The sequence below is a fragment of the Aythya marila genome (genome assembly GCF_965140915.1).
Source record: "Aythya marila genome assembly, chromosome: 25".
In the NCBI taxonomy this organism is placed as follows: Eukaryota; Metazoa; Chordata; class Aves; order Anseriformes; family Anatidae; genus Aythya; species Aythya marila.
This window is the reverse complement of record NC_139066.1, coordinates 1,072,729-1,099,678: the sequence shown is the minus strand read 5'-3', so window position 1 is coordinate 1,099,678 and position 26,950 is coordinate 1,072,729. Positions and strand designations below refer to the sequence as shown.

Below are 26,950 nucleotides of genomic sequence, written 5' to 3'. Positions count from 1 at the left end.
AAGCAGTGCTATGCCGTGCTGCCTCTGCACAACAGGGTGGCCAGAGGATGGAGAGCCTCCCTGGGAACATCTTGGAGGGATCAGGGAGCAGGCTGGTCTTTCTCAATGTTCTTATGGCTCAAAACCTCTTCCTTTTGTTTTCTTCTGAAGATTTTCAGTGGATTTGGATGCAACACAATGGGGGTAACGGTGATTAAGGTGTAGGAGCACCCCAACAAAGTGCCATGAAGTTAGGGCACAGGAGCTCTGAGTTGCAATGATCATCCTGGGTTTCCATCACTTTTGTGCTTGTAAGGGCTAGGTCAGTCTCCACATTGCATGTCTCGGCAAGGAAGGGTGGTATTTTTGCCCAGGATGCTTCAGATGCAGCTTCAGTCATGCCTGGTGAACATCACAAGATGTTTCCCTTCTGTTCTGATGAGTCTGGTGCTTTTGGCTGGATTCCCATCTCTCGCTAGGTTGGGGAATCACAAGCGTATATGAGACATGAAGTGGCTCATAGCGAACCTTTTACATAGGGCAAGTTCCTTCTTCTCCAGGAACTGTAGGAGAAAATAAAAATGTCAAATTCTACTGAGGAACAAGGCAGCCCTGTAACCCTGGCAGTCCTCATGCTCCTCCACGCTCTCCTCCCAGACAGACAAATGTCCTCAGAAGGATGCTCAGGAGGAGATTTGGGAAAGGGGAAATTTCTCCTGGTTAGAAGCAAAAGCATTATGGACTCTGCCTTTCCTGCATTCTGTTACAGGATATCTTCTGTCACACTCTATCCTGAAAGTGAATGCTAATAAACAGCCATATAAAAAATGTTCTCTCAGTATAAATTGCCAAGTATTTGTGCAATAATCTTGTTAGAGACTTGGTATGGCTCATTTCTGTCTTCATAATGTCTCCCGGAAAAGTCCATAAGAGAAAGCACAGTATTCACTTCATATGATTACAAAAAGCCTGGGAACTCAATATTTAGTTTTGTTTACAGTTTAACATCCTCCTCTTTAGCTAGAGAGCATAACATTATTGTGTATCCATGATAGACTGGAAATTTTTGATGTCATGTGTAATTTTCTTTTTTGCTTCCCTTTTTAAAAAAAAAAATAGAGAAGAGGTAACTGCATATGTTACCAACTCACAAATGGTTAATGCTGGCGAGACCCATAGCAGCCATTTACCAGTACTGAAGGAGGAAAGTGACATGAGTAATGAAATAGAAGAAGAAATATCAGAGGAAACTACGAAAGAAGAAATAAAGTATCTATATAATTTATCAAGAGCAAAACTCGTGTTTAAAAGGAGACCAAGCAGATAACCAGTTGAGGCATCAGAGAACATCCTACGTAGAAATCTCTGCATTTAAGTGATTGATTTTGCCCCCAGTTTAGCCCTTGAATCTCAGGGATAAGCCAGCTTTCAGGGGAGTTTGTGTCTCCTCTCCGGTGGGCTCCAGAGATGTGATTTTGGTGTGTCCAGAGCCACTTGGGTGGATTTCAGGGCTGCTGCCCTGGCCGAACTGAAATGCATGCCGGGATGCTGGAGCCATGGTGGCTGCTCCTCTTGGGCACTGTGGTGATGGGAGATGTGGGTGCCCTGCCTGCTTCTGGCACCCCCTCTTTGGCCCAGGCCAGACAGCAGCAAGCCATGTCCCTTTTGCTGTCCCCAGGAACCTGCAGGATGTGGTGCAGCTCTTTGCTGGTGCTTGTAGCAGGCACAATGCCACCATTTGTCTCCCACCCTGGCTCTCCCCAGCTCCACAGCCCCAGTCCTGTCCCGCTTTTGATCTGCAGTTGAATGTCTGAGGACAATCTGGCAGACAGCTTTGATTCCTTGGCTGTTTTCCTGCTCAAGAGCAGGGATGTACTCCAGGGATGGTTTTCAGTTCAGTGCCTTGCAGCACGCTGGTGAGGGGAAGCGTGCTTGTCCTTCATCACACATGGGACAAAAGCAAGCAATTTTTAATGCCTTTTCCCCATTCTTTCAAACTCTGCTATGCATGTGAAGCAGCCCTGTTGCTTGTTTTTCTAAAGCTGTTTGCTGCCTAATTTAGGATACTCTGCTTGAAAGTCTCTAGCCTGAGCTGTAAAACCACAGCTGTGTTTTGCAGATGAGAGACTTGGGTTGGTTTCAGATTGTGCTTTTGGAAAGGCCACTGCCATCCTAAGCAAAGGCAACACAAATGGCATGAGTCCATTCTTCAGCAGTGAACTGTGAGAGCTGCAGCCTTCCCTGCGAGCCTGTGTTTTGGAAGGACAGAAGTCCTTCTCTGTTAATTTTGGATTGACAAAGAAAACAAACAAAAAAATCTTCTGTGTTTAACCGTTCCATTTCTTCAGTCTGTCTCAATTTCTATCACCAGCAGAGTTAAAAGAAAAATAGACGACACCATCAAAAACTCCTAAAGCCTCCAAAAAGCCAGTTTAGGCCCAGTAAGTGTGGGATACAACCATCCGCTTCTACCAAAGCTGCTTTCTGGGCTGACAGAGCCCAGAGATGGCTCATAAAGCATGTCCACGTGGTGTGGCTTCAACAGGGCGCTCCCCTTCCATGCATAAATCAATTTTGGCCACTTTTGAATCCAGGCTGGAGACATCTGGATGTTTCCCCATTCATGTGTCATGGCGGGGAGGATGAAATTGAGAACAAAGTGTGCAACTGTGGAAAAAACAAAACCTAGGGGGCTCGGGGCAAATGTGTGCCAGAGGCTGCCCATAAGTAAGAAACTGCTGCTGCCATGGGATCAGCACAGCATGCTTCCCTCTTGCCCCAAAGCAGACTGTCCAGAAGATTTTGGGGAAGGCACTTGGTTCACCCTATGCTTCAGGTCCTTATTTGTAACAGAAGGACTCTCTGTTTCTAAAGCAGGGGGTTATGAGGAGAAGTGGGAGGGGAGCAGGGGGTGGTGGCCCCTGCTCTCTGTCATGAGGGGGCTGAGGAGAAAAGTGAGGTGAAATGGAAACTGAGGGGTGAAAATAGTAGTTTGTGAGCAATTATAGGTGGCTCATTTCTTCTCTTAGGAGTGAGTTTCTATATCTGAGTAATCAGTAACAAGAGACATGGGGAAGGCTGGGTACTCAGCGACTTCTTTGCCTCTGTCTGCACTGGTAGATGGGCTTCCCAGGTCTTTCATTCCCTGAACACGTAGATGGAGGCTGAGGGAGCAAAGTCCCAGCCACTGTAAGTGAAGAGCCATCACCTGATGAATCTCAACAGGCACAAGGCTATGGGACCTCATGGCATGAATCCCAAGGTCCTGAGGGAACTGGCTGATGTAGTCACCAAGCCTCTCTCTATCATAGCTGGAAAGTCCTGGCAGTCGGGCAATGTCCCTGGTGAATGGAAAATGGAAACGTCATGCCCCTACTCTTCAACAATTAAAACAAAGTGTAGAACAAAGGGCACTAGTCTTCAACAATTAAAACAATTAGGAAACATTTCTTCTCAGAAAGAGCAGCCAGGCATTGGAACGGGTTGCCCAGGGAAGTGGTCGAGTCACCGTCCCTGGGGGTGTTCAAGGAAAGGTTGGATGTGGTGCCTGGGGACATGGGTTAGTGGGTGACATGGATGGTAGGAGGATGTTTGGACCAGGTGATCTTGGAGGTCTTTATTTTTCTATGATTCTACGAAGATAAAGTGACTGAAGCATGGATCTGTGAAGGCTGCTCCTCCTGCTTGGGCTCTTCCCAGGGTGAAGCTGCCCTGACAGCAGCATCCCGTAGCTGTACCTGCACCTGGGGATTCACCGCTGCATTTGTGTGAAGGCCCTCACTGGAGATGGGTGCAAGTTTCTGTAGACCGAGGCTAAAAAGAAATGAGATGTGCAGGGCATCCATGCAGTAACCCACAAAAGTGATGGGAACCAGGGGCCTGGCTGGTAAATCATTAGCTCAAGCTGCTCAGGACAACAGTAATCTTGTTATAGCCACTCCTAGCTCACACCGGAGCACAACTCTCCACAGGGGATTTGGTGCTTGAGAGGAGTTTGGAAGGACTCTTGCAAAAAGGACAAAGCAATGAGCAGGGACTGGCACAGGGATCTGAGCACCGCTGCTGACCCTGAAGAGCCAGAGGTGCTGGTAGAGCATCTGAAAAATAGGAGGGGGGGTTGAAGTATTGCAACCATCTTTAGGGGGTGACTGTCTTCAGTCCACATCCACATGCAGCCCTCCTGAGTGTGGTAGAGCAGCTGAACCGCTTTGGCCTCTGGTGCCTTCATGCTGGGTGCAGTGAGCATTTGGCTCAGTTTTTCCTCGCTGTAGCACAGGAGAAAGACCCTGACGATGGGGATGAAGGAGCTCTGGGCCAGATGGCATCACAGTGGTGTGGACCTCCTCCTCTTCTGTGGAGGTTTTTGGGGCAGGTGAATGCTCCTTGGCCAGGAGAGTTGTAGGTAAAGTCAGCATTGCCTGGAGCTGTGAAAATGATGGTCATTCCCATAGGAATTGGCCCTGGGTCTATTGACTTGAGATTCTCCTGTCTTAGCAAAAGACTCAGGGCTGTTGGAACATGGCTTGAGGCAACAAAACCCGCCAGTGTCAGGTGGGCGATGAAGCAAATGCATTGCATGCTGCAGAGATGGCAGATGGGCATCAGAGGCCAGCCTTCTCCTGGGCCTCTGTCCTTAGGCAGGCAGCAGCACGTGACACCACCGCTCTCCTTGGTTGCCTTTTGCTGGTTTGCAAGCACCATGATGTTTCCAGTGCCCGCTGGCTGCCCTGGTTCCATGCAGCATCGACATCCACATTTCCGCCTGCTCCATCCTGGGCCTGGGCAGCTCTGGGGCAGAGAGGAGGCCAGCCGAAACTGCTGGGGCAGGGCAGCGCCCTTTGGACTTCCGCGAAACGATGGCAGCGGCAGGGCTGCTCTGTGCGTGTTTGTTGAGGCGGGAGCGTGCGAGCAGCCCCCTGCACCCCTGCCAGGGGCACGCAGTCAGCCAGAGCCGGGATGGTCCAAGCCCTTCTGCTGGCCACCTGAGTCAGAGGCTCCCTTAAACAACGCTAATAAATCCTTTATTTACCAAAGCCCTATCAAAATGCCCCTAAAACTGTCCCATCTCACCAGATCCCTTCAGCGTGCAGCTTGAGGATCCCAGAGGAGGCTCCTGCAGGAGCAGTGGCCTTGTGGCCAGCAGGAGCTCATGGTGGCCAAGGCTACAAGAGGGCGATGGCCTCCAGGAAGAAGGCTCTGGAGGACCACATCCATCCATGGGGAGAGACAAGGGTGTGAGCATGGCCATCCACAGGGTGCGCAGAGCTCTCCCACCCCTTTAATTTAAGCAAAAATCTTCCAGATTCAGCTAATGCACGAGCATCCGAACTTGGATAAAAAAAATAGTAGTGTGTGAGCAATTATAGGTGGCCAATTTCTTCTCTTAGGAGTGAGTTTCTATATCTGAGTAATCAGTAACGAGAGACATGGGGAAGGCTGGGTACTCAGCAACTTCTTTGCCTCTGTCTGCACTGGCAGATGGGCTTACCAAGTCTTTCATTCCCTGAACCCGTAGATGAAGGTCTGCCCCAGTCACCTCCAGGTGCTGCCCCAGCTCCAGCCCAGCTGCAGCCCCTGGGACTCCTGGAGTCACGGGGCTGGGTGTGGGACAGGGATGGGAGCAGGGATGGCGCCTCTGCGTTACGGGGATGTCAGTGGCGACCGTGCCAGCCACCTGCACACTCAACCTCCTGCCCTACCTTCGTATATCCCGAACCCCATCATTTCTTCCCCAGGACACCGCTTTCAGTGTGCTCCCAGTGTGCTCCTCGTTCCCCTAATTAGCACCGCTAGCCTAATTACCCCGAGGCTGCCTCCTGGGAGGGGAGGGGGGCGGCCGGGTCGCTCGGTGTCAGGGGCAGCGGCTCGGCCCCTCTGGCCCCCAGCAGGGGGCGCCGCCGCCCCTCGAGTCCCCGCTGCGGGGAGGCGGCCTCGGGCCCCGCGGCCCCGCCTCACCTGCGGCGGGGCCGCCTCCCACCCCCCCCCGGCCTCCCCCGGGGCAGCGCAGCGAGAGCCCGGCGGCCTCACACCGCCCCCCCCGGTGCCTCGGCCACCCCTCCCCTCCGCACACCGCCACCATGGCGGAGCAGGAGAGCCTGGAGTTCGGCAAGGCCGACTTCGTGCTGCTGGACACCGTCACCATGCCCGAGTTCATGGCCAACCTCCGCCTGCGGTGAGTGCCGGCAGCGCGCCGCCCCCGCGGGTTGTGCTTCGGGGGGCAGGTGAGGGGTCCCGGCCCCCCCCCCTCACACCCGGGGTTTTGGCCGGGGGGCGCGGTGCGGGGGGGGGCAGTGCCGGCTTGGTGAGCTGGACCGGCCGCGCAGCCGGGGGGGGCTGCGGCTCAGGGGGCTCCGAGCCCGGTCGGGAGGCGTTCAGGAGGGGCTGGGGGACAAAGGCAGCTCCCGGCGGGGGCTTTCTGCTGCTGCACAGCTCGGGGACACCGGAGGGGAGTAAGGGGGAGCCCCGGGGTTGGGGTCTCCGGCCGCTCCCCCCGTGCCCTCTCCCTTTCCCCCCCGTGCCCCCCTCTCACCCGCCCCCCAGCAGGGACCCAGTGCCCGCCGACAGGTGCGCGGAGCTGCGAGGAGGCAAGCGGCGATAAAAGTCACCAAGTCCAAGGTTGCTCTGCTTCCCCAGGAGCTATAAAACCGGTCGTGGTGCGCTCATCACGTTAACGTTTCGTGATCTTTACGATGCTTTTATTTCCCTCCCGAGCGCGATGGGCTGCGGGCAGGTCTCTGCTTTAATTCTCGCTTCCTCTCTCGGTGTCGAGGTCTGAACAAATCCCGGGCAGCGCTGATAGCGAGGACAGCTCGTGGGGACCCACCGTCTGTGGCTGTCTTTCACTTTCCATTATAAAAGATTCATGCCGGCTTTTCCTGATAAACTCTTCTGCCCCTTCTTGTGCAAGGATTTGGCGTTTGCCAAGAGACGCCTTTGGGACAGAACCGTGACTTGGTGGCTGCCACCCAGAGGTTTGGCCAAGGTGTCTCTGACCTCGGCGAAAGCACCCTGCCTCGCCTGCCACCTGCGTGCCGCGGGGAGCTGCTGACAGCAGGCCGAATTAACGACGTGGCGGGCTGCTGGAAGCACCTCAGGGCAGCCCTGGCAAGTGCCAAGGAAAGAAAGCTGGTGTAAGCCTCCCCAGCTGCTGGGGAAGGGGAGAACCGGGCTCCTTTGGGCTGTTGTGCCTCTGAAATCTGCCACCTCTCAGGTCTGACAGCACTGCCACTGAGCGCTGCAGCCTGTGCTGCAGGGCAGAGGTGTGCGAGGCTGGGGCTGAGATCCCAGCAGTGCCCCACATAGTAACAAGTGGCAGCCGGTGTGCTTGTTGCTCTCCTTCCTCCTGCGTGTTGGATCTTTATTTGGGTGGGGAAGACACTTATATTTAAACAGTAATGAAAATACGTTATGAACAAGTTGAACTTTGAACATAAGGAGATGTCAGATTGAAATAAATGTTGTGGTGCCTCTAAAAGCTTAAATTTGCCTCTTATTTGTGCACGCCATGATGCACTAATTGCATTACAGAAGGCTTACACACAAAGTCGTTGTAATTAGCAGGAAACTTGCATGTAACAGTTTGTTCTTGTGGTTTTTATTCTTTGGTTAATACGTAATAGAAATCTAAGAGTGGTATTGGAAACAGAAGGACTGCTAGATAAATTAAAAATCAATGTAGGAAGTTAGTTCCATTTAGGAATCAAAATATTTAATTTGATTGATTTGACTACCTGCACAGGTAGTCCTTAATTTTGTGTGGAGGAAAATGGGAATGAGCTGGTGATTCTAGATCCTTACATTCGGTACGTAGATTTTCCTGTCCCGTTGCATGCTGATCCTGCCTCAGGATTTTGGCTCAACATTCCTAAAGTATAGAAATTAAATCTGATATACTGTAATGCATCATTTTAATGCCAGTACCTTTGTCACTGGTACTCAAAAGCAGGTTCTTCCCTGTGACACCAATTTAAACTCCTGCTGCTTTTGCACGAGAATTTGTGAATTGCTGCAGCACGTGTAATCTGCAACTTGCAGGCACAGTTCTGCCCGCGCTTCGAGGTTGTCTTTTATCTGTGCAGTGTAGATTCAATAATCTTTTGTTAAAAATAATGTTCATTTTTCTTACCTTGGTACTGTTGCCTCCTGACTTTAGGTTTGTCTGTGCTGAGACATTTGGAAAAATTAGTCTGAATTTATCAAAAGTGTGGCTTTTTAGTAAACTTGCTAAACTCTGCTGAGCCCTGTTTGACACTGTGGTTAGAGTTCTGGCCCTACCTGCTGACCTGCCTGTGCCCCTGGTTTTATTGTCCTTCTCAGGCAGCATCAGCTTCTTTTGTTTACTGCTCTGGAGGTGGTAATTAGCAGTTGCTGATGATATGTTTTAAATTGTGTCAGACCCAAATTGCAGCCGAGATTCAGACCTGCTCAGGTGTTGATGTCACGTTGCTTTTGTCACGCTGTGTAGATGGCATGAGTTGCCTTTGTGCTGGCAGTGCATGGAATAGAATAGGGAAATTGTTGCTCCTCTGTCATTAACTTCATGACTACACTTGGACGGTCTCCGCCCTATTCCATAAATCCAGCTTTTTGCCAGAGCTGCTATTTTTGTCCAGGGTCACCGGCTGACCCAAGAGGGGTTGTGCTGGATTTAGTTCCCAAGTGAGCCCAGATGTGGGTGGAATTGAAATCATACCAGTCTCGGTGCATGCAAGGATTTTTCCCCGAGGACATCTCTAGTAGGCAAAAGAGAAATGGTTAAGTTATCCTTGTCATTACTGTGTAATATTTGAATTTAGTACTGTTGAAATGAGCTGAATTAGTGTGGCTCTCTGCTTTGCTTGTAGAAGTGAGAGGCACCATCGGTAGGTGGGTGGGCTCAAGGAGGATTTATACTTTGGTTCCCAACCACTGTGCTTTGTGCCCTGTTATTTATAGAGTCGTCTTGTGATTCAGTGAGGATTTCATATTCTTAGCTATTTTTTCATAGCCATGTCTTGCAAACAGTTACTGAACTGGCAGTTTCGTGTGGGCTTTCAAGCAGTCCTTGGGTGTTACACCATAATTGTAAATAAAAGATGCCAATCCTTGAATTCCTTACTTCTGAATGGGCTTCTAACCAGTGCGTAGTTGTGATTATTAGTCATCAAAATAATTAAAAAATAATGCAGGAGTATTGGAATAGCCAGTGTGGACTTAGGGAATAGCTTTATCTCTTTCTAGAAAACCTCCAAAGCTTTAACAGATACTCACAACCAGTTAATGAGCAACTATAAAATCCTATAAATGGCCATATCTGAGGAGTTTGCACTTCAGTAGATACTCAGCATTATTTATGACTGGTTCTTTGTGGGCACCTGGGAACAAGTTGGCTGCTGTGGTGTTTAGTATCTCAATTTCTATCAGAGGAGGTGTGGTTCATTGAAAGACCCCTTGAAACAGGGAATCTGGCAATGTGGCCGAGCTCCCAGGCCTCGGCTGTGCCAGCACTGAGGCGCTGATCTGCTGCTGTCCTGCCAAGTGCTTGTGCCAGGGTGGCTCGGGGTGCTCGCATTGACTGTGACTGGCTCATGGCAGGTGGAGAGGGGCAGTGGTCTCGTGGGAGTTTCCAGCAGTTTGCAGAAATTGTGGCATAAACAAAACTTGGGATGCAAACTTTTATCGCTTGAAGTTTCCATTCTAGTGTGATGAGAAAAGTGAGGGGTTGCGGAGTTTGTTTCTCTGACTTGAAGATCATCACTTCCGATATGCCTCCTTGTAAGAAAGAGAGCCAGGTTATTTGTCACAAGCATGAAATGTTTTATGTTATACACGTTCTCCTGTATTATCCTGCAAAGCACATTCATTGCGCTGTCCTGTAGAATCAGCATTTACCTCGACAAACAAATCAAAACTCAGAGCTTTAAAAATGGTGTCTAGGACATGAGAAGGGGCAGCTCGATTTCTTGAATGATCTGCTCTGTGATCTCAGCGGTGACTCCAGGAGTAACTCCAGGCTCGCTTCTCTTAGCGGTGACTCCAGGCTCTCTTCTCGTCACACCTGGGGGAGTGCAGCCAGAGGTGAGCAGACATGAGCTGCGGGACCTGGCTGCAAGGCACTGGATTCAAGGGTCTGTTGTCCTGGAGCCACAGGGCAGCTTTCAGGGTAGTCCTGTGTCATCTGCGTGCTCCAGGGCTGCCTGTTTTCCCGCCTGCTTCACCAGCAGGTGCTCCTTGACTCAGCTGTTGCGATCCGAGCAAGCTGCATGTTCTTGCAGGCGTTGTGCAAATCCCCTCCTGGGAACAGAATGGATCTTTGTCGTGATTATTAAAGAATTCAAGGATGCATGAAAGGAAGACTGTGAAATAATGTGGTACGGTATAATGATTGTAAAAAGATTTATTTCCCTCCTTTTAGCTAGTTCCAGCACAAAACCCTATGTGAAATGCTGTACTTGAACCTCAAATAGTTCCTGGACATCTGAGCTCCCATGTCTGAGGATATGCTGCAAAAAGTGTTTTTTGTAGGTTTTTTTTGCTTGTATGGTTGTCTTCTTGCACATGTTGTGAATTCTGACCTCCTATAGCAACACTTAATAAAAACACGGCTCTGCATTTAATTAAAGAAGATGCAGAAGTGTGGGTTTTCTGTTTACAGAGCTGTTGCTTACAATGCAAAACCCAGCCTTATCAATGTTATCCTAAATTAAGACAGCAGTTTTGAATTCTTATTCATTGCAGATACATTTAAAAGGCAGATAATGCTGGTTATGATTGATATTTTTGGTATTGAGACTGTAAGGAAAACCTGGTCCTGTGAGGATTTGTTTGCTGTGGAGAGGGAAACATACCTGTGACAGTGGCAAGTACAATTATCTAGAAAGTGGTGTTGGTTTGGCCTGTGTATGGCCACATCTGCACACTAAAACATTGTGCAAGGGTATGTGGAAGGGCAGTGGGATTCTTCTTGACTTTATTTGGGTCGTTTTTTGTAAAAGAGGCAAGTTCAGTGACTAGCCATGAGTCCCAGTCAGTGATGCATGCCTTGAATGGCTTTAAAATTGAGTCGTTTACACCTTCATGTTGAACGTGTCTCCCCAGCTCTGTTCTTTGAAAGTAAAGGTAAGGCTGCGGTCCCCTAAAAAAAAAAAACTGTAGCAAAGTTAAACAAGGAAATGAATGAACAAAGGCTTTGAATGCTGAAGAGAGATGTTTGGATGGATTTTCTTGAGGAAGTTGTGCACAGATTATACCTTTTGGGGCTCTCTCCCCAAAAGGCACCTACTTCTTGCATAGTATCTGATGGCCTTAAAAGTGATCTGTTTTGGGTTCTGAATGACCCTCATGTGGAAAACTATCAGCCTCTTGGATTTGCATCTCTCTCCCCTTGGATATGAGAAGCTGAAGATGGTGTTGAAAACATACAGACTTCGTCACTGCTGAGCGAACTGAAAAGGACCTAGAATGCCACCTTCAGCACTCCGTTTCAGTAGGTGATATTAAGACTTGTGTGTGTGTGTGTGTGTGTGTAAATATGCAGACGTTCACTCACCTTAAGGCTCTGAAAGGCCAAAACCTTAGAATCACAGAATCATTAAGGTGGGTAAAGACCTCCAAGATCATCTGGTCCAGCCATCACACTACTACCAGTGTCACCCATGTGTCCCCAAGCACCATGTCCAACCTTTCTTTGAACACCCCCAGGGACAGTGACTCCACTGCCTCCCTGGGCAACCTGTTCCAGTGCCTGACTACTCTTTCTGAGAAGAAATGTCTCCTAATTTCCAACCTGAAATCCAGGTTCCAAGCCTTGCTCCGTCATTTAGTATCCTCTGGATCTGGAGAGGGGGTTTTGTTCCTTCCATCTGTCCTCAGCAGGTCTGCTGACATGAGCAAGGACTGGTGTAGACCCAGGCAGTGCTCTGCTACCATCGTCAGAGGATCGGAGTCTCCATAAACACATTAAGAACAGTTCTTTCTCAGTGGGGATATTGAGCATCCATATCATTTGATTCTTCATCTGCATAGTGCCCTTTCTTACTTAATCTTACTGTAAAGTGTTGGAGTGAGTGGGCACTCTCTGTATTCTGCTGACCTTTTGACGCTGTCTTTCTTATTTTTCGAGGGCTGTCTTAAACATTCATATTTTTGGTTGAAGCTGTGGTCGGGGAGATTTGGCTTTGCACTGGGTAGTAAAGTATCTTTAATCCTGGCAGAGAAAATATTACGTGAATGTGTGGTTTCATTTATACTTTTAGTAATGAAATATTCATGTGTAATGAACAAGCTTTCCATGCCTTTAAGTCATTTTAATTTAGTCATTCTAAATGAGATATGAATATCTGAATTGTTTGGGTGGTGTTGAATTAAAAAGCTGCTGGGAAGCCTCCTCTCTGCCACTGCAGCGCTGCTCAGGCATCTGGCAGCGAAGCTGTGCCGGCTTTCCTGGGCCTCCTTAGAATTACTCGGTTTGCAGGGAGCTGTCTTGTGTCAGGATTTGGAATGATCGGAATGAAAATTCCCCTTAGTCTGTCAAAACTTGACTTATGAGCTTGGACGTGTTCCAGCTTGATCTTTGCAAATGGGAAGGGCCATCCATCTCACTTAAAAAGCAAATCCGAAGGATGCAAGTAGCAGAAAGGAGCATCAGGGTGAGCTTTCCTGTGTCCAGAGCGAGGACCAGCCAGCGGACGGCGCCTGTGTGAATGAAGCAGTGTGCGGGGTGCCCAGGGCAGCCTTTGTTTTGCCTCTGTACATGCTTAATTTGTAGAGTTCTTCTGAGCCTTCTGCACGTCTGTTATGAACGCCTTCTGTTCTGGGAGTGAAAAGTTACAGTAGGCGGTGTGGGTGAGGTATGATAATGAATAATATACGAGGGCAGATTTATGAATGAGATTACTCCTCCAGGATACCTTTTAAGTTCTTATGCTGGTGATGCTGTGCAGCAGACCTGCTGGTCCTGGCCTGCCAGCTGCCACCGAGCTGTGTTTATGACACTTGCCACAGCACGGGTGATGAAATGTGACGGGAGGTAGCAAGCTGGGGAGTGGCTTCAGGTGTGGAGAGAAAGCCCTACAGATCCAGTTGTAAGCAAATTGTTTTATGTCAGCTGAATAGGGCATGTTCCTTTTTTACATCTTTGTGTAAATAGCTGCCAAAAAATTGCTTATAAGAAGTATATCAACAGAAACTCAGCTGCTGATTTAGGATTTCCTCAGCAACCTTTTTTACTTTCATCCTTGCCTCTTCCCTGCAATTATTTCGTAGTCTGATGAAGTAATATGGATACTAAAGATCATCAGAGTGGGCAGTGTACCTGTTTGTGGTGCTGTAATGTCAAAATAAGTACAGCATTCTACTTGCATACGTTTGAGATGGTATGTGTAGCCTGTGTCATCTTAGCTGAAGTCATTTATTATTGCCTTCTGAATTACACTAGCTAAAGATCTGGCTTTAAGATCTGCCAAGTTTTTACAGCAAGTCTTAGCTAATATTTCCAATGAGTCTCGTGGTGCCCTTTAGTCAAGAGTCCTTTATATTGACTTCTCTTCAAAATTCTGCTTCTTCTGCTGGTTTCACTGATCTGCTGCTCCACCAACCCCTTGCATTCCTTTCAGGCTGAGCAAGCTTTTAAACTACCTGAGCATTTCCCCTTTAGTCATATTTATTCAAATTCCTTTTATAGTTGCGGATCTTGCTACATACTTGGCAGTTGCATCATCACTCTTGTTTCTCAGTCCCTCAGTCAGGATTGCATCTCACTGTGGAATGAAAGGATTTTGAAGGGGGGGGTGGGATTTTGAATGAAAGGATTTTGAAGAGGAATAGATGGCTGCACCCAGGTTTGTCTGTGACTGTTAAATAAGGGAGGTGCGCTTCACTTTGTACCAAATACTCGTTTCCAGTTCTCAGAAACAAAGTCACAATTTCTGGAACATGGCTGTTCCTTTCGTGGCTTTTCAGTTAGATCTGATGAGACCTCAATTCACGTTGCTGTGTTCATGTACTGATATTTCTGTCTCTGTTAAACAGACCATGGAGGGGAAATAAGTTTTTATCGTGAGGCTTCCAAATGTTAAAAGAACACCTTGGAGGTGAGGCTGTTCTGTCTTTGGGAGTAAAAAAGGGGCATTAGATTTTAAGCTGTTGAAAAGACTTCTTCTGACCTAAACCATTAATTTGATCCTCTCTCTGTTTGCTAGGAATGAGTTTTTTGAATTCCTTGGATTTATTTCAGCTAGCATTCTCACCTGGTCTGCCTGGGGCCAAACTGCTGTAGGCTGTGACAGGACAGTGGACCAGTTCTGCTTGTAAGTAGTCACTTAGATGGATCATAGAATATCCCTTGTTGGAAGGGACCCACAAGGATCCAACTCCTGGGCAGATGCTGTCAGAACCCAGCAGTGAGAAGCTGAGTCAGGAAGAAGGGGGATCATGTGAAGATATTTTAAATAAAATAGTTGCTAATGATAAGCCAGGGGACCCATCCTCATTGTCATCAATGCTCTCGCAGTGTTCCACTTTGCAGTCTCATCCGTAGAAGTGTGACTGGTGCCGGGGCATATCTACTCTTACTGCTTTACCTGGTGACAGTGATGGTACTTCCTATTTTGCCCTCTGATTTCAGAGTGTTTTTCTGTGCAGACTTTGAATTTTCTCCCTGAACAGCATTGGAATGCTCGTGTCTCACCACTGTTGCGTTGTGTCCCATTCACCAGTCTGCTGAAGCGTTTTGCACCACGTGGTTCCTGCTTGCTGTGGTGCTGCTGGCCATCCATTCTTGATTTAGAAGTTGGCAGTGGTCTGCCCTGCGGCTGCCATTTGCCTGCTTTGACCTGGCAGACTCGAGGGATGTGAAACTTCAGCAAGCAGCAAGTGTATGATCCTGTCTGATGGAGAGCATTCTTCCCAGAAAAACGTGTTGACTGTTTGGTGAAAACATAACATTAAACCAGTTATGTGACCTGTAGACAGCTGCTTACGTGCCCTCATATCATTTCTCATCCTTGGATGTTTCTTGCTGTACTCCAGAGCATCAGTACTCTCACCATCCCTCTGAAAAGCGCTGTGCTGCATGCCCCTTCGTTACTCCTGCTGATTTTCTAGCTGTGTCTCTATAGCCATGGTATCCCCTGGGCCATCCCCGATGCTCCTCTCTCTCACCGTCGGTGCCTTTGTACAGATGCAGCCCTTGCCCAACCGCCCCCCTTGCTGAAGAGGCCGTTGGTGTGTTCTTGATGCTGCTGATGGCTGAGGCGTCCTCCCCGGCCCCACCGTGTTAGTCCTGGCCGAGGTCTGCCCACAAGGCTGAGCATGCTCCTCTGGACAGCAGCGCAGTGGTTCTGCCTGCCCCACCTGATCAACCCCTTCTGCTCAAAGTTATGGGTTATTTCCTGCATCAGGTCTGAGTCTGGGCTATGTGCACAGCTGGATCTCTTGCCTAGAGTTACCTTCATGCTGATATTGAGCTTGTTTTGCATCTCAGGCCTTGGCAGCCCCCCCTTTCCCGCACATGCTCGTTCAAAGTGCATCCACAGAGATTGTTTTTGCTTCCTGTTTTATCTGCTTCACCTATCTCTTTGCCTTTTTCCTGTTCGACCTCAGAAGCACAGTTTATCTCCTTCTACTGTTTATCAGTTTCTCCCACAGTACCAAATCATTAATAGGTCTGCCTGAAAGCTATCTGACAAGCATTTTTGTACTTTTCCCTTGCTCCTTTTGGCAAGGAAGAAGAACCATATAAATTTCAGCAAAGATACTGCCCCCTCCTTAAATGTCTAATTTATGAAGGCTGCGCAAACTTTGTCATGGTAGGAGGTTTGGTATGCTGTAACCACTGATTATCGTGTTGATCTGTTCAAGTAGTTTCCTGGTTCCATATGGGATCTGTGCCCGGGGGAGTTTATGTTCTCTTTGGCTTGGACAGAGCCTTGCCTGATGCTATCCTGTCTGAAGTTGGTCAGGTAAAGAAGGGTTTACTGAAGTATTGTGATCTGTTCCCATTTAAGGTTGCCGTGGCTTCATTTGGGAAGCCTGAAGTCCTTGCTGCATCTTCCTGTGGAACAAAAGTTTTGGAGCGAGCAGGTTTGTGGCAGGACTCTGGCTTGTGCAATGTGATGTGCTCCAAGTCGTGAATGTTTAGCTTAGGGCAACTCCATCTCCGAAGCTTAATGTTTTAAGTTTGTACTTCTGTGCTTGTCTCTCCACACACGCAATCTTGTTTATTTAGATCAAGCCAACTACGTGGTCTTTCACTGAAACTTCTGATGTCCTTTGAATGAGTCTTTTGAAATGAGGCTCCTGATGAAAAGATTCTTAATCTGTGATGCAGAGCAGGCATACATTGCTACCCCTCAGGCGAATTATACTTTGGGGAGCCAGTTGAAACTTTCAGAAAAGATTCCCATTTAATACCTGTCTTCCACTGTAAGCATCAGACTCATCAGTGCCTTCATCATTGCACTGTTTTATTTATGGTGGCTAGGACAAAGCCACAGTAGGGAAACGGAAGGTGGCTTGAGCAATTCACTGCATCATTCCATCCAGGAAGCAAGACAATTGAGTACAGGGAACGCATATTTTAACAGCTTACTGGGTGGCAGCAAAGGCTGTCTCACAATGAATAGTGAGGAAGAACAAACTAAAACAACAAAAAATGTGCTTTTCCCTCTGTATGAACAACACAGCTTTCTTTTGGGAGAGCTCCTCTACAGTATGTTGAGATGGTGAAGTCTGGCAGATCAGTCAGCAAAAACTGGTGGCTGTAAAGGCTTTTACATCATGGCTATCAAGAGCACAATGAAGCTTTCATGTGGCTAGGCATCTTTTAGATGTTTACAGTAAAACTTTCTCTTCTATTCATACTGCTAAACTTCAAGTAAATAGGTTATTTTGTTTAAAATAATTAATTTTAAAGGAAGTTTCACCTTCAAAGAAAAAATCTGACTACCTTTCTTTGAGGTCTTCTTCCCATGCACTGTTTACAAACTAGATATCCCAGCTGCTTTATAAACTTCTGAGGCTAGAAATAGTATTTTCCTGTTCTCCTTAATAGCAAATGTGTTCCTTCTTGATCCTGGGTGTAAAGAGCAGGGGAACTAATGAAAGAAGGCTTGAAGAGCTCTGAGTATAATTTAAAGCTCTAGAAAAAGCCCAGAACACCAGAGCCTGAGCACTAGGACTCTAAGTGAGCCTTCTCAGAAGATTGTTGCTCCTGTATAATGCAGAGTGTGTATCTCTTTTGTTTGCTTCTCAAAATACTGGAAAGAAGCTATGCTGCTTTTCCTTTTGTTTGCAGGGAGAGAAGTACCCTGGTATTCTTTTAAAGCTGGATGTAAACAGCTCCTTGGAACAGTAGCTATTAAACTTTGTTGAAAAGTGCTTAGCAATGACAAAAAAATGTTATTTCCGAAAGGATTTCTGTAGCACTGAAGGTTTTTTTGCAAATGAAAGTCCAAATTTACCACAAAAATGTCCCTGTAACCTCTTATAATTCAAAACATATTACTTGCTTTTCAAAAGCACAGGCAAATTACCAGGGAGACTTTCTAAAATAAGACTGAGGGTTAGATGTATTACTTTGTGGACAATGCCTCTTGATAATAAAGTGTTTCCTTTTTTGAGTTTCATCTGTGTCGCAGTAAGAAAGTAACGTTGCTTTATGTGGTTTATGTACTGACCTAAGTGACGAGAACACTTATGTTTGTGTGTACATGCAGAAATCAGTATATAAAAAGGAGTATATTTGTTTCCCCTTTTCCTATTAAATGTAGCATTTATGTCTCTAGCAAAACAAACAATAGAAATCTTGTCTCTCCCCCCCCCCCTTTTTTTTAACTTGTTTTTTGGGCTGTACTGCATCCTGGCTTTCAGGGATGCAGACATTCCTAAGCTAGACATCTCCAGTCTCTGGCAGCTAATTCTCAGAGTCTTTATTAGTTATACTGAGCTTAAACTGCTTTGAGGAAAAGCCAAGAAAAAATAGATATGTGTAAATCTTTATAAGCCTGGTGTAAGACTGTGCAAGCCAGACTTGATACGAGTCTGTAGTCAAGTTGGACAATTCTGAAATAATTACAAATTTTTTGCTTAATTTTTCCAATCACTTGATAGAAAACATGTTTTCCATTAAGGGCTTACATTTTTGGAGTGTTACGGGGGGGGCTGCTTATTGTCAAAACTGAGTCTTGTTTTTCACTGAAACTGTTCAGCTGCTTCTCTCTCCTTTGGGACCATTGCCCTGCTCAGGGGGCAGCAGTGGGGGGGCCTGGGGCAGTGCGCTTCGTGCCCCGCTGGACCTGGACGGCTGCTCTGGAGGTGGGAGTGTGAAAGCCAAGAAGACTTGAGGGTAGATAGCGTCTTTTAAAACATGGTTTGTATCATCCCCCATCATGCAAGGAAGAGTACCGTGTAGTAATGTAAACTTCCATGTTTTAATTTGCTTCAAGAGTGTCTGTCTTTTTTTTTTTTTTTTTTTTTTTTTTTTTTTTTTCTTTTTTTTTTTTCTTTTCTCTCTGGTTTCCGAATCTTTGACCCTCCCATCTAGGAGCCAAGGTGGCATCTGGTGCTCACGGCACAAAGGAACAACTGACATGGCTGTCTTCGAGTGGATAGATCTTCCCTTTTTTCAGGACTTCCCTGATGTGATCACACTGTTTTGAGGCTCTGGTGCTGTACTGTAGGCAATCAGTAGTGTTAGTGGTCAACACAAATTTTTGCATGCCTGAATTTGGGAGAAAACTCTAGTCTAGATCTTGGTGTCTTCCTGGGAGTACTTCCTGCTGCTGATTCATAACTGATAATTCAGCTTCTCTGCTGGGAGGATCCTGACTAAGATTAGTGACTCGACCCTGTGCAGATAGACAGATCAGAATAATTTTGCTTGTTTTATCGTATGAACTAGCTTGGGAGCTATAAAAGTAGTTCAGTAGTAGCTGTAGTTCAGCTCATTGTAGTTGAGCCAGGGAAGTTATTGAATTGGGTCAAAATCTTTTAGATGGTTAAAATCCATCTGATTCATCACTTTAACCCTCTGGTTTCCCTGCATTGTCCTTTTATCTAAAAAAAAAAAAAAAAAAAATGACATAAGTCAAATACTGTGAATTTTGGCTTTTTTTTTTTTTTTTTTTTTTTTTTTTTAGTGCTTTGGCTAAATTAAAGGAAAAAAGTTTGCTAGGGTTATATTTACTACTGTATACCATTAAGCTGACATGAATTGTGGGATGGAATAAATTAACAGGTTCTTACAGAAAGGCTGTCTCGGTCAGTAGGTGTATTTGATGCTGTGCTAGGTATGTGGGAAGACTTTGGAGAGTTCAAATGTTTAAGGAACCAGGGCTGTTTTTGTGAAGACACTTGTGTTAAATTTCTTGAAGGCTCTTCCATACCTATGCATATCTTTTATGTCAGGTATCTTGCTCCAGTAGTAATTCTCACACCACGCTCAGATCCTCTGTGCAGCACCAAAGCATTTTACCCCTTGAGTGCCAAATTCTTGGTTCTCTTGATGAGCATTATGAGTCTCATAGCCAATCTGGGAAAGCTTGCAGGAAAAACAAACAAACAAAAACACGGCAATCCAACCCACCGACCTCTCATATGTAGATGTATTGGCATGTCTTAGCCCAAAACAGTTTAAGATAAGCAAGCAGCCTCTGTTTATATTAATGAGGCATTTGATTTATAAGCTGATAGCACTAATGGCCAGATCCCAAGTAATTTGCTGTGTAACAGTGTGTAGAAAAATTACACAATTGTGCCCACCCATCTGGTCACCCCTTGGTGTTCAAATGGATAGTGGGAGCTTGTAATGCTGTTTTGTTTTGTCATTCTCTGAGTAATAGAGTGCAATAGATATTTTGCAAACTGAAAATTCCTGTTACTGTCGATAGCAATTTCTTTCTAGTTTTGACTTGAGTCTTGGTACTGTCTGTGCACTCCAGTGCTGTGATTGCCAGATAGCCCTCATCTTTTTAATCCAAGGAGGAAAACAAACAAACAAAAAAAACAACATCCTCTCCCATATCGTTTACAAACCTGTCTTTCAGTAAGGACACTTGCTGTGTGGAAGTGGTGAGTGAGCAGCACTGACAAATTCAACCATACAGATTTTGTTTTCTGCTTTCTGTCACTTGAGCCTTTGGGATATGCTGTGGTTGCTTTCAGGCTTCTCTTCACAGCGATGAAAGCTGAAAATGTCCCTTATTAAGAGTGAAGACGGTTGTATTCATTTTACTCTGGGATATATTTTAAGAAAAACAATAGTTATTGTGAGACCCGTAAAATAAATCTCAAGTGGCAGTGCTGAATATTATTTCTATCTCTAATCTGGCCTTGTGTTTACCTCCTTCCTCAGTACTGCTATCAGTACCCCTGGGGTTGTCCAGTTGCTGTATTAACTTGCGCTGCTGCAGAGTTTTTGGACCAGGGATTTTAACTTTGAAGTTGCATCTTTTGGTCAGAGCGGAGGAGCACAGTAGTTTTGAGTCTTACTGAAAGGCTGTGTGAATGCAGAGAAGGTGTCAGCAATGGAAGGATTTTCTCAAGCCAGTAATGTCAGAAGTTACTTTCCCAGGAACTTCAGTGTGATGCTTTCAGAAGGGATGTCCCTAACGCCTGGGTGCTTGGGTCAAGAAAACCAGTTTTGCTGGAAATGAACCTTTGTCTTGTCAAAGATTCTGTTGCTTCTCAGTTCGGAGTCCCAAGCGTTCCAGGATGGGAATAGGTGGTGCAAGGTGACTCTGGAGCTCGCTGGGCTGACAGACAGACAGACATCCTTCCATCCCTCCCCGCTTTGAATCCCACTGCCTGGCTCCCTGCACCCCAGCCTGGCCCATCAGAGAGCTCGTGGAGGGCTGAAATGCTCCTTTCTGAGTATGTTTGTGTTGTGCTTTCTTTCTGGAGCAGTTTTCTTATGTGTCAGTCTTCAAAAATGTTCTCGAGGGCCTTGCTGTTTAGCTAGCACTTGACTCCCGGGAAGCCACAGAAGCATCGCTTGTGTTACCCTGGTGTGAAGTGTTTGCTTTGCTGTTATGTTCTGTAATTATGCATGCTATTAATCATTTCTGGTGCTTCTGGATCCCACTACAGTTTGTCACTCTTGTTTTTTGGATTTCATGGTTGCAGAGTGTAAGTAGCCATTCTGCATGTGGCTTGGCTTTTTCTTGCTGGATTTCCGTGAAGTTATATCAGAGAGAAGTCAAAATAGCAATAATAAATCACCTTCCTATTAAGTAAATAGCATCTGCTTGTCTCAGTTTGACCTGCTTTCTTACCAAATCCTGACTGCGTGTATTTTGGGCTCTCATGAAATCTTCATTAGATCATACATTCAAAGATAGTGTATGATATTGTACCTCTTATTCCATGTACAAAATTGTCTTGTGACCTTAATATTTGCTTTAAAGTTGTCCAGCCGGCAGTTCCCTGACAAATTTGGACAACATCTGTTAACACAGAGGTGTTTGTTTTTTTTTTTGTTGTTGTTGTGCACTTAGTTCCTTCCTTTATATGCACAGAGATGACTGTGCTAATAGAGCAGTTTGGGATTTTCTCCAGAAATGACTCATTTACCAGGACCCATGTATAGCAAAAATATAGGACATGCCATTACAGTGTGTGTTGTTTAGGCTACTTAGTATTTTGCCCAGTAGCCACTGAACATTAATTGAACCTGTATTCATGAGGTTTCTCTCTCTTCCTCCATTCTTCCGCGTAAACAAAGACAAATGCCCCAAATGAATTTGGAGCGTGGCTCCATTAGTGTTGCTGCTGCTACCCTGCCCTCCCATCTGCCTTGGTTTTATAACTGGGAGTGGAAATTGCCCAAGGTCATCTTCCAGAAAGCAATAACTTGTTATTCCTGTCATTGTCTCTTACCTGCTGGCTGGTTTCTGTAGACCTCAGACTCATCCTGCATGCAGCAGCCTGTGGGAGTACTGGTGGTTAATTAGCGTGTGCCACACCAGTGCTGGTTTTTAATTTCCTAGACAGTCCCTGGGTTATCTCTGTTTCAATGGTAGTTTTGCCGTTGCAAAACCACAGCTGCAGCAAGGACCTGGTTTTGTGTTGGTGGCCTGGCACGCAGCTGCATGGTGCATGAGAGAACTGGGCGCACAATGCTTTTAATCTGGAAGTTGTGCTATGTGGATTCCTCAGAGAGCAAGCAGCTGGTCTGATAACTCACAGGAAACGGTAGCCTGGCTACTAGAATTGAATTCTCTTTTGGGAGCACCATCTACTGAAACATCCCATGGGAAGGTCCAAGTTCCTAATTCCTGGTGCAAAGCTTCCTGCCAGAAAATTCATGACCGATAGCAGTGTTGCACCTGGGTCTTGTGTGGAAGTTGTCAGTACTGGTGTGATAAATGGGAGCATGTAACTGGAATGGAGGAAGCTAAAAGATTTTTAGTTACAGCTTTTTGTCTGCTTGAGGCAGTCTTTCCTATTTTTCCCTCTCCCAGCACCTTGCTGCTGACATCTTTGTCCTCTGGGCTCTCTTGTTGTGAGGTGTTTGGAGCCAGAAGCAGCTGTCTTTGCTGCATGTGCATCTGAGGGTGTTCAAAGAAGAGCTGCCTTTGAGGTTAATTAAAAGGTTAAATGGGAGGCAACCATCGACACTCATGGATTAAGTAAGTAAGGCTAAACAGTAGAGCCTAAATAAAGGTGTGAACTTTGTATTTCCAGGAAGAAAATAGCCTTTTAGCTTCTTCTGGGGCTTCTATAATTTACAGAATTACCACGAGACATTATGGCTCTTACTTCTTAAAAGGTGATTTGTTATCATTGCCTTAGTGCTCCCTCAGGGCTCCAGCAGCAGGGTGACCCACAGGAGGCCTAAATGGGTCCGTTCCTCTCCGTTTCCACCCCTTCTGTTGAAGGAGAGGGAAGTGATTTTAGCAGCATGCTGCCTGCTGAGCACCACGGGACCTGGTCTGCCTGTATTGTGTGGGGGGCCTGTGCTTTTCAGCCCTATTATTGTTATCACACACGCTCCACCCTGCAAAGCCCCTGCTGCTCGGCTCCCCGCGGCTGCCGGTGCGCCAGGCTGTCGGCACGGCCATGCTCGTGTAGCGTGCTGCACGGGCTGACCAGCGCCAGCAATACACCCAGCTGGGGCAGATGTTGCCGAGAAGCAGTGATTAATCAGGGAAAAATTTTAACAGCCTTAAATGGCAGTAAATTTATTTTGGCAGGTGGAGAGAGACTGAGAAAGTCTTTGCTGCCATGGAGTGAACTGTTAATCTGAGGAGTTAGAATCAGATTTTATCTACCATAACACTTTCTCATGCTGTCTCCTGTCTCAAACTTTTACTGCAGCAAGAGCTCCAGTACTGAAAGCTACTTTTTTTTTTTTTTTTTGTATCTCTCCCTAGTTGTTTACCATCCAAGTGGGAATGTGGAACTGACGTTTATTTAGGCCCTTGTTAAATGTTGAAAGAACCAGTGCTTCTTGCTTAAGAGAATGCAGTGCACGTAGTTACGGATATGAAATAAAATATCCCTCTGAATTGACATGGTGACAGCTATAGCTTTATCCCTGAGTTTAATTTTTCAAGAAATATGGACTGGCATTGCAAATAACTCAGGATAGATGCTGTAACCTCACTGCAGTAAATGAAGCTGTGCAGGATAAAGTGGTGCATCAGTTTGCCAAACTGAATTTCTCAAATGTTCTTGCAGTAATCTTACTGAAGGTGGAAAAATGACTGGGCTCGTCTGAGAGATTTCTTTAGTAGTGTTCTGGATGAAGATTTGAGCTTTTTAAATGTAGTGAGGCAGTAACCCATGATTAAAAGCTTCATGGGAGGTGAGTGATACGGGAGAATTAGTTAGTGATAATTTTAGCAACATTTGAGACATGAATTATTTTTGATTCAAAAGCTCCACATTTTCCACGTTTCTGCAGTTCAGTTTTGTTTTGAACATGAACAGAAATTTAGTTTTGACTTCAGGAGTAGATTACCAGCATTTTGCTTTTCTAATCGCTCGTTGTTGGCCAGCAATTTATTGGTGCATCCATAAATTTAATGGAAGCTTGTTTATTTTACTGAGGCTCTGTTTAGTGCAGAAAGCACTTACCTGAACCTAAACTTTGTGTGCTCTTGAAAACTTTCAGCCTCTCTCTTACTGCAGTGGTTAGGTAGGAGGACGAAAAACGGCTGCTGAATGTTTATGTAATGCTGCTACTGCCTGAGATGCAAGACAAATGCAAGCTGCACTCTCAGTGACAGCACTGTTTTGAGTCATGGTTGTCCTGTGTTCTTAATTCCTTAACAAGCAGAAATGTTAACATGTATGCTGTTTTCTTACTAAAGCTGTTCTGAAAGGAAAAGTGGTCAGCAGACAGAAATAGACAGCCACCAAAGGCTCTGTGTGTCAGAATAAGTGTTTTTTCCTTGTACAAAATGATAGTCTGTTGTTTGATCTTTCTGCAAACAGACAAGCTATTAGTCTAACAGGATGTAATTTCATTTTCCTTAGTAATTTGGTTTCCTTTTGGCTTGTGTATGCTTACGCTCATCAGTTGTACTGTCTTGATGTTGACTGTAAGGTACTTGTTTTGAGTAATTCGAGGGAAGAATATTTGAGCTTTGTGAAAAGACGATTTGCTTTTTATCTGTAGTAAATGCAGACTATCATGGGAGCTTAAAAATAATAAACATCTAGGCCACATGATTTTTCAAAGTCACATTTCACAGCCACATATGATAGTTGTTGTTTGTAGTGCAAATAACCATCAGGCAGATGCTTTTACTTAAATATATGTATATAAATAAAGGCATATCACACATCTGAAACAGCTGAGAGATTGGTAGGGTTAAAGAGTTTATTACATTTACTTAATATCTTAAAGCAACTTGTTTTCTCCAGAAAGTCAGAAAGCTTCTGTTAATTTGGATAGAGGCAGTACTATATAAGACATAATTATATGGCCCCAAAGCAATGATTCTAACAAGGAAGCAATTTAAAACTTGCTGTGGTCTCTGATGTGGCAGTAACACTCGAAGTATCAGTGCATAGAGAACTGACAGAGGTGAGGTGTGTTTATAAATGTGAGTTTCCTTATTTACTGTATCACAACAACTGCATTCCCTTCCAGTCACTTTGTTGTTTGTCCTGAGTGCCAACACTCGGGGAAAATCAGAAAGCAATCAGAAAAGCCTTCTGCTTTCGCAGTATCCAAAGTGCTTTGGCTGCAGCTTGCAGCTCCTGTGTGTCTTGCCATTGAAGAAAGATTCCAAGAGGTGCCACTTGACATCGGCACGGAGCGTACTGTGCAGCGTGTGGCCTGGGAGCAATACCATGTGCCTTCACCCAGGAGGAGCAGGCATCGAACCCATCCTCAAGGATGGGCACGGAGAATCAAGAGGTCCAGTACTGCTTGCTCAGCAGCCACAGCTGAGCTGGTTTTAAATCCTTTTTCCTGATACTGAAAAGAATTGCTAAGAACCTCCTCAAATTTCCTTTGACCAGCAACTTCATTTTTCCTTTATTTTCTTCCCCCTCTTTTTTTTAATCCTTCCCCTCCCTCCCTCAATGAAGTCAAGGCGGTGTGGAATAACTTGTGTGGAATTGACTGGGTGTTTCTTGTTGCATACAGTTTTCCTCTGCAATGACCTTTAAGCCTTGTATTAGTTGTATTTCCATTTAGGGAATCCTTAAACTATTTGATGTTATTGGGAGGGGGACTTAGATAGAATCAGAATTTTAAACGTTTGTTTGCTAAAGGCAAGTTGCCTTCTTAGTGGCCTCTGGAACGTCACGCAGCAAATACTGTACACTGGACAGCTTTCAGACAGGCTCTAGCACTTGGTGAGAGGGTCCACGGGCAGAGCAGTGACGTGCTGGCACTGCAAGAGGTGGTGGCTCAGGACCTGTGCTCTGCTCATTGCTGTAAGCTGGAGCCAGAAGTGGGAGAAAACGTCTGGCACAGGAAGTTCTGTGTTCTCTGAAGTACACTGCCGGATTTCTCAAGATCCTGGACACATTTTAAGTTTTGGAGAAACTGTGCCTTAGTGCAGTGTCAGGGAAGGTTCTGGAAAGCAGCTCTCCATTGGCTCCTTCTTGACCCCTTCCTTGCACACTCAGATTCTGGGAAAGCAAAGCTTGACTAGAGCTAGATTGTATCAGGAACAGCTAAGACTTCTGACTGTGTTCATGAATGCATCTTGGAGTTTCGCATTAGTGTCTAATCCTGTTTTGGAATCTTACTTCCTTTTTCTGCTTTTAACTCATGTTATGATTTGTATGAACTCTTCAGATGTTGTTTTACTACTGTGTTCAATGTAAGCTTTGGTTTCCTCTGAGTACGGCAGCATTTGTGCTCATGTTGCTGGACAGGGCTCACAGGAAGACCTTGGGTTCAGCCCTCATGGGCACAGCATATGAGGAGGCTCGTCTCACTGAGGTGGCCTGGGAAGAACAGCAAGAGAGGTTGTGGAGAACCAGCAGGCACCGAAACCCCACTGCTGTAAAAATAAGAACAGCCCTGCGTTCTCATCTTGATACCTTTGTGAATGTTTCACCCAACATCTCAGCCCTAAGACAATGTCAGCGTTGGAGGAATTAACTTGCTGAAAGGATTTATCCCCATCTGCAGTTCTAATGTTACTTTGTGAGGCTGTATCAGCTGTATTCTTGGCAAAGGTCAGATTAGCAGTATATGGGCAAAATGCTTGCCATATACTTGCTACAGGTTTATCGGGCACTGCAGGGATGAACCAAGCCTTGGGTGTACTGGCTGTGGGGCTGATTTCCAAAGTTATGCCGGCTGTACTGAAAGTGCAGGCCTGGCTCCAGCTTATGTTGCTGTGCAGAAAGGTAGGGGTCTTTATAAGATGGAGGGTTTCTTGGTCCACAGGTACTGGAGCTATTTCACAGCTGCTTTTATTGTATTCATTTCCTACAGATCTGCACAGGATGCTTGTTCTTTTAATGTCCTACTTTTTATTATGATTATAGATCGAGTGCCAGCTGTGAAGAAGGCAGTGTCTGT

At 45.9% G+C, this 26,950-nt stretch overlaps 1 protein-coding gene across 2 annotated transcripts in view; it reads left to right on the top strand.

Moving 5' to 3' along the window:
* The first annotated feature begins 5,967 nt into the window (after positions 1–5,967).
* The window catches only part of MYO1D (myosin ID), a 161,710-nt gene continuing 140,727 nt past the window's right edge, over positions 5,968–26,950 (top strand). Inside the window, exon 1 of one of the 2 annotated variants that reach the window (XM_082779267.1) lies at positions 5,968–6,151. In XM_082779267.1, the coding sequence (XP_082635393.1) occupies positions 6,057–6,151 (95 nt within the window). In that variant the 5' untranslated portion in view covers positions 5,968–6,056. Of the gene's footprint in view, positions 6,201–26,950 lie in introns of both variants that reach the window. The other variant, XM_082779268.1, reaches the window with a different exon arrangement.